General features: G+C 40.4%; 1 protein-coding gene across 2 annotated transcripts in view; it reads right to left on the bottom strand.

Moving 5' to 3' along the window:
• Positions 1-3,169: 3,169 nt before the first annotated feature.
• Positions 3,170-8,171, bottom strand: part of LOC108695005 (tyramine receptor 1) — an 18,129-nt gene continuing 13,127 nt past the window's right edge. For both annotated transcript variants that reach the window (XM_018204713.1, XM_018204714.1), the window contains one exon: positions 3,170-5,225. In XM_018204713.1, coding sequence (XP_018060202.1) covers positions 3,997-5,208 — 1,212 coding nt within the window. In that variant the 5' untranslated portion in view covers positions 5,209-5,225 and the 3' untranslated portion in view covers positions 3,170-3,996. The remainder of the gene's footprint in view (positions 5,226-8,171) is intronic.

Genomic DNA, 8,171 nt, shown 5'->3' with positions numbered 1-8,171 from the left:
TATATATATATATCTTTTTATTTATCATACGTATCTAGAACTGTATTCTTTGTATCGAGCGACCAGGCTCGACAACGTGAAATTCTCGCACGTCGCGAATCGCGGCATCCAAAATATTACTTGGAAAATTATTAACAACTCTGTCATTTAAAAAGAAAGATCACTCGATTTAAATTTTAAGAGAGAAAATTGAGACGAGCTATGTACCGATTCGCGAAACATCCATGCGAAAATCGCACTGCTGATACGTATGTACATTAGTATAATGCGCGATATAATATACAATACATAATATAATATTATAAACTACACATTTTGAGATTCCTACCCAAGATATCGGCATTCGAAGGATCCAATGCTGTCTCATATAACGAGATAACATGAAAAAGACAACAATGAAAAGAGAGATCATATATAATGCAAAGGAGAAAAATGCTGTATAATATAATCTTTACGTCTTTTTCTACCGAGTTAAAACGTAATAAATACGTTATTTTGGCACTTATTACCTAATATCATCACAAAAGTAATAGGAGAGAAAAAACAGATTTTTTTTTTTTAGCTTAAATGACAAATTTTCATATTTTATAAAAAAAAAAGAGTTAAAAAGAGTGAAAAAGAACATCGGAAAAAATATCGATCAGTTAGCTTTACAAATCAAATTTTCTCTTTATTCCAATATACGCAAAAGAATCGAATTAAATTTCTATTTCGGGGGACACGCTAGATTTTACATCACAACGAAAATTTCGTTTAAATAAAAAACGACAGCGTTTAGGCGCGAAGACACGGATTTTTCACACAAATGGGATTCATGCGGTAACTTCAGTAAACGTAATCTCATTTATGTCAATTCGCGGCCAAGCTTGCAAGTTTAGAACTACCTATAGATTATGATGAAAAAAAGATTTTTAAAAACGATCAGAGCCTCATAATGTCGATTCTCTCTCTCTCTCTCTCTCTCTCTCTCTCTCTCTCTCTCTCTCTCTCTCTCTCTCTCTCTCTTGCTCTCGCTCTTTTTCTCCCTCTCTTGGGTAGGAGGCAACGCTGCATCGAAGAGTATAACTCGAGTAAAGAAATGTTCCCTATCCTAGTAATTAAAAATCTTACGTTGTTCGTAGCACGGCTACGAACGTGTTCTCACAACCTTATCACAACCTTATTATAGAGTGCCCTGGTGACGAGCTTACCACCGAGTCGTATGATCGTCCGATCTATTTTCTTCGCCCTTCTCACCTGGAATTCATTTCAATCTGTCTGTTTGGCGCGGCACTCGAGGAGATGGCGGTTTTCTCACCGTCTGTTCCCTCGTTTTTTTTACCCTTAACGATACTTTAAATTGTATTGTGGTCATATAAATAGTACTTCGCATATGTCAAAGTATGTGGATGTGTGTATAAGTAAGTGTGTACATGTGTGCATGTACGCAGATCTACATGGTATCCCGTAATCACCTTTTGAGCAGCAGAAACATACAGAAGACTGGATATATTCACTTGAAAGTTGTATTCTTCAAAACCACTCTTAATAATATAAATAAAAGTTTCAAAGAATCACTTCCGATTTTATGTTTGCCTGAAGAATTTTCAATGAAACATAAGTTTTCAATATACAAGTCCCCCATTCGATTCTTTCGTGTGGAACGACAAAAGTTAGAGTTTTCAACTTTTAGAGGATATATATATATATATATATAAACGAGTAACGAACGCTCATTCTATTATTTGTAACTGAAACATCTTTCGACAACGAATTAAGATGAAGATGTAAATGACGATGCAGCCATCAGGGTCACGAAAGTTGAAGTATTAAAAAGTTGAAATGAATGATGGAGTGCGCCATCAGAATTCTGAAGAAAAATTGGCTATTAATAAACTAATAGGGCTGTCATTATAATAAATAGCGGTGATTCCGGGAAACTTTTGTAGTGCTACGTGACGATATTATCGCGTGTCAACGTGAATACGTTGGGAGGCGGTTTAAAGTGAGATTTTATATGACGCGCGGCGCGGCCACGACCGTGCGAGTCTTGAAACCGCAGAGATTGTGTGTGCGGGTTGGCGTTGTTAACGTCACGCTCCGAATAAACGACCGCCTCGGTGATGACGAACAAATGCCTCTTACATTGTTTCCTTACGCTACGCGCCTCGCGATTGAGGCTTATGGGTTAGGACTATTAATTATTCACAACCGTAATACTTGTTGCAATTGTTAACGTTCGGTGGACGTACGCACCGGATTTATCTAAAACGCACGTACGATTATTTCTCCGTTGTCGTTGGTAGAAGAAAAGCACGTCTCCTTCTTTCGCCGTCGAGCTAAATCGTCAGACAGTTACTTTACTTGATGACGTTCTACGGAAATATTTGCGCTCGTGCATCGAGAAGACGGAAACTCTGTGCGCGACGAGGAAAGAAATGACAATGGCTTCTCGCGAGACCTCCTCGATGACCCCGATTCCATTACAATCCGGTATCGAATATTAATGATAAATCTCAATTACACGTTCATGGGAGCTAATTCAATCATTAATCATTTTCCAGCACAGCTAGATTGATCATCGAAGCCACAGAAGGAAAGAAACGACGGTTTTAGCTTCTTGCGAGACTTCCTCGATGACCTCGATTCTATTACAATCCCGGTAGCGAGCATTATATCGATTTAATGATAAATCTCATTTACACGCTCACGAGAGCTAATTCGATCATTAATCATTTTTCAACTAGATTGATTATCGAAACCAATAAGAGAGAAAATTTATACATTTGACGAAACTTTACATAATGATATTCGGGAAAGATGATCGCCGGCCAGCACAGAAAGCATAATTTCCTTTTTTTTATCACTCCCGCAGAAAGTTTCCCTTCAACTTTCTCCCTTGAAAGCTCTTCAGGGTCGGATTAGCCGCTGGCTCAACTGCCAATCTTGATTGCGATGCGCTTCGTGAATTTCTAGGATGAAACCATCCATTTTCTCGACGTTTTCTTAGGATTCCTGATAAATTTTCAGAGAAGTACCGACGGTAAGTGCACATCGTTCTTCGGGCTTTCTCGAAGCCACGGCAATCCGTTATACTAGTTGAAGAAAATTTTCAAGATTCTTATGATGGTATGTTCCTTTTATGGAACTTTTCATTCCATAAAAAAAGAAATTTACTTTGAAAGTCGTGTAATAATTCAAAAACTTTGTGAATGTTTGATTTAAGAGTTAAGTATACTAGGGACAGATTAATTGGTTCTACCAATTCCAATAATTTTCGCGAAAACAATCTTTAATCTATCGTTATGTACGTTTATGACATCAAAATTTACTGTCTGAGAAAATTTGCATATATTTCTCTCTTCTTACGACATAAATAATAGTTGTAATACATTTCTTTGGTATAGAGAATTATGGCTGTGCTTTCTTCATCGCTAGTCACCGGATAAACATAATTATTCAGGTTAATAGGATCGATACCTTAATTAAACATGGTGGAGGAAAATAAATTATCAAGTTTCGTAGAGTTAGTTCGTAACTTGGTGTAAAACGGTAATAATCCTGCGAATTTACTGATAACTTACTTACTCCGGAGTTCACGCTCGGCGACGCTTCGTCGTTTCGTTTAACACGTCGCCATCATCGTCGTCTCTGTGCTGACTACTCAAGTTTTCGCTGCGAAACATAATAACGAGCTGTGCGCGAACAAGCGATCGAGGTAAGCGAGACATCTGAATTTCCATTAATTTACAACGTATCGTACCCGGCATGATACGACGAGCGACGCGCTTTTCCCTGGACGAAGAACTTATTTAACGACTCCTGTTGGCTAGCAGACGGAAATCCCGTGAGTATAGAAGTCGTGACGTAGAGGCTATTATAACCGATCACCGCTCGAGATACCGCGTGGCTCGCGAACGGCGAGAGAGATTCGGACGGCTGGATGCCGAACGAAATCGCGAGGATCCTCCTCGTCTGTTAAAGCCCAAAGGCCAAACGCGACGGCCGCGAGGACTCTCAGCGGATTCGCAATAGCCGCCTAAACGCCCTTCTATAATCAAGATTGAAGATCGTATAGATCAGGGGGTTCAGAGCGCTGTTAACATAGCCGAGCCACGTGATAAAATATACCATCCTCTCAGACGGACAGCAGGCCGGACAAAACGGCACAATGACGTACATGAGAAAGAACGGCAGCCAGCAGACGACGAAGACACCCATGATGACACCCAGGGTTCTCGCCGCGCGTCTTTCCTTGGACAACGAGATCCGCTGTCGCTCCTCGATGAACTGGTAGACGGTCGAGGTATCAGGGATGGCATCACCGGCGCCGGCACCTCGCCTGGTGGATGCAGTGGTACGACGATCGTTGTCACCTATCGTCACTTCGGTAGGCTCGTCGTCGATTAGCGATGGCTTCGCTTGTAGTCGAGGCGTCGAGCGTTCATTGTGATTCGTTTCTGAGCTGACTGATTCCTCGGCATCGTCGGTCTCGCGATGTCTGGTGGACTGCACTGGACCCAGCCTGCTCTGTCGGGCCCGTTCTCGCAGTCTCCTACGCGTCGCCAAGAAGATCTCCAGGTAAACTAGACTCATCAGCAGCAACGGTATAAAGAATGAGCCCAAAGACGAGTATATAACGTAACCCTGCCGTCTGGTAAGCTGACAGGGAGTGCCTGGTTCCAATTCTTCTGGCCAGTCGTTCCAACCGGCTAATGGCGGCGAGCTGATCGCACCCGAAAGGATCCATACGCCCGCGATTGTTCCAAGGACTCGTTTCAGGGTGCGTTTCTGGGCGTAATTAATCGGATCGGTGATCGCCCAATAACGATCAAGCGCAATGGCGCATAAATTGAGGATACTGGCGGTGCAACAGAGCACGTCACATGTCAGCCACAGCTTGCACAGATGAATGCCGAAGATCCATTTGCCCAATAGCAGGTAAGCTACGTTAAATGGCATCACGAGTATCGCCACCGCGAGATCGGCCACCGCCAGCGAGACGATGAAGAAATTCTGGACAATCCGAAGTGGCCGGTACGTGAACACGCTCAGGATCACCAATGCGTTGCCGAACACCGTCGCCAGCACGAGGAAGCCCAAAGTCAACGTGGCTGCCACCGCTTCCCATGTTGGCAGATTCGAGCCCGTCTCTTCTTCCGGGACGCTGCAGCCTCCGACTTCATAATCTTCCGACATCGTTCCGCCGGACTCTCCGCTCGAGTTCATGTCGTCCAGGATACTCTCTGTAAATCAAATTGGTTGCAGTCGTTATATTGTAAGCAAATTCTTCTTACTCTCTTTTCTTTCTCTTTTTTTTTAGTTTGTTTTAATTGCCGAACGGTATCCAATAACAGCGCTACATTTGTAACATGAATCCGTAATTCTGATACTAAAGAGTTATAGTTTAACGTTTGGTTTAAATATACAAAAGTCAAATTGGTTATGGAATCGAATATTCAGCTAACGAATACTAAATATATTTATACAGATCAAGTGATATTTAGTAACGTTCGAAATACGTGAAATATAATCAATATAAAATCACGGCTAAATTTTTCGAAATGTTTCAAGTAATACGATTCCAAGATTTGAGAATATCTTTTCGAACGAAAATTAATACAGACTTTTACTCACGTTTCTTTTGCGAAATTTTACGCGATTGCGGAAATCGATTGGTATTTGCCAATTCAATTCGCTTATTTTAGACAAACTCTTTGATCGGCGGTAATATAGATTTACAAGTTGAAATAGAAATCAAACCTAAGAGATACGCGTATCGCGTGTGTGTTTTATATGAGATCTGCCAAAGCAATTCAAAAGTTTCGAAAGTTTCACAATTTTTTTATCGCCGATTATTCATACAGATCAAAGTGAGAAAAAATGTTCCAGAAAAAATGTTCAGCGACAATTAAAAAAATAATAGCACAGATGTATGTATTCGCTTTCATTCGGTTTAAGGGACGTTTATCTTTGAACTTCTATCTCACTTCCACTTCATTCTATTTTTTTTAACTCGCTAACACTTTTATTTACAGAGAATTTAAATTTTTTTTATTGTTGGTCAATAATTCTCGCAGATTTATTGTTCAATTTATTTATTACATATATTTTTTCTGCAACATAAATACGCTGTCTGAATAAATGGATCCGTATAGTCACAGAGTTAAGTAATCATAATTATTCGCATGTATATTTAATATTTAACAAAACCCGAACGTGTAACTGTAAATGGTTTGTAAATGTAACAATAGGTAAAATCATTAATGTCCCTAATAAATCGCGACGTGAAGCATCCCAGCGGCGCTTTTTCTCTGTGTCATAAATTATTAGGTCGCAGATTGCGGCGCATACATATATTCCGCACGCACGAGGTATTATTTTCTGCACGAGAGCCTACGGTAAGTCTGAGAGCGCGGAAAATGTTTCCATTTTCGTGCTTTGAGTGTTCGACAAGCAGCCCGACTTTGTCGCATTCCCGACACAGGAAACGTCGCTAATAAAAACATAAAGTTTAACGATACGCGTATATAGTGTCACTGAGAAAAACGGTCAATGCAATGAACGCCGTATGAAACGCGGTAAGATGACATAATTTCGCATTTTCATAGAAACTTATGCGTCACGACCGTTAAAAACTCCTTTTCGATATCGAGCCGTTGAAGAAGCTTGCCTCGTTCAGCGGGTTTCTTAAATCTAACTTCTTTCTTTCCTTTGAAGAGATAGCGATCGCAAAGAGAAATGGGTCACACGGAATAACATTTTTCACGTTCCCTTACTTCCGTGTAATTACCACTTGGAAATCCGGGAAAACATCACTCCTCCGTATAACTCCGTTCTGTTTGCCGCTCGTCGTGTCAAAACCGTCGGGTACTTCATCATCCGAGGGTACTCGGTCTCTCTCTCTCTCTCTCTCTCTCTCTCTCTCTCTCTCTCTCTCTCTCTCTCTCCCCTCCCCTCTCTCATTTCTCTGACTTCTCTCTCTTTCGGTTTCTGTACACCAACCAGAGCACGAGGGGATTGTCAAACTTCATTATTACATGTTCGTCTACGAAGTAAATATTGATTTAATTAATGCGGAAAGGGGACGAAAGTACCACGATATAGGGGAGTGTTTTTCAGGCGGGAGCTCAACGAATGCTTTTAATAACAGCCCCTACAAATCAACGAACCGCAAAATGTGCGATGAAAAAAAGAAAAAAAATCATATCGCTGTTAGAAGATATTAATTGTCAGGAAAATCAACTACCGGGAATTATCCACCGGAATTCTCAAGAATCAGTCGGAAATATTGCAGATCGGCTATTTGTAACTAAAGCAGCATATCGAGCCATATTTGATTAAAGCAATCACGGAACTTTCATAATACGTAACATCGTTTGAAATCGGCTTTGTAAGCTTATCCCATTTGATCGATTGTTGTAAAGGCGTGTTCTTCATTCCGATGGAAGTTCTCATGTTGTAGCAGGAAGAGGAAATGATCGGCTGATTTTAAATCGATTTGTATTGCGTTCCATTTACCCGCAGAAGTATGTACATACTACGCAATTGATCGTTTAAATTCAAGCACAAAGTATTATTAGTAACATAATATTCAGCACGAATTTATTCTTCATAACGACATGCAACGCGCTCATTCCCAAGAAATCGCCGCGTAACAATATACACACGAATTCAAGACGACAAAGTGGCTAGGTATGCTTGCCGAGTGAATGAGCATAATTGGTTCTTACCTGTGGATGCAACCAATCATGTTTAATTGCTCGACAAGCAGACCTAGCTGCTTTGCTCGACTTGAACTCGCTCAATTATAAACTTTGTAATATTTAAAATTGCGAAAAGTTCATTAATCACGCAATCCAATTTTTTATTAGTGGTTAACTTGTGGTTAAACTTAACCTTATGTTTCACTCAGGCTCGGTTTTTCATTATCTGATTAACTTGTGGTTAAGCTTAATCTGTTGTTTCACTCAATAGGCTTCACCTTTGACATCATTACAGAAGCTCATTAAATAAAACAAATCATAAATTCATCAAATAATGAAAAAACGAGCCTAAGACACATCCGGCGAACGCGCAGAGACTTGAAAACTTACAGATAATATGAATTATTTTGCCACGAGTATTTCTAGCTGAGAAATATACACGTAATTCTGCGCGTGACAGTTCACCAGTGAAATTCGCTCGACTGC

Source organism: Atta colombica, unplaced genomic scaffold (assembly GCF_001594045.1).
Source record: "Atta colombica isolate Treedump-2 unplaced genomic scaffold, Acol1.0 scaffold126, whole genome shotgun sequence".
Taxonomy (NCBI): Eukaryota; Metazoa; Arthropoda; class Insecta; order Hymenoptera; family Formicidae; genus Atta; species Atta colombica.
The sequence above is the reverse complement of the archived record's forward strand: the minus strand, read 5'-3'. Positions and strand labels throughout refer to the sequence as shown.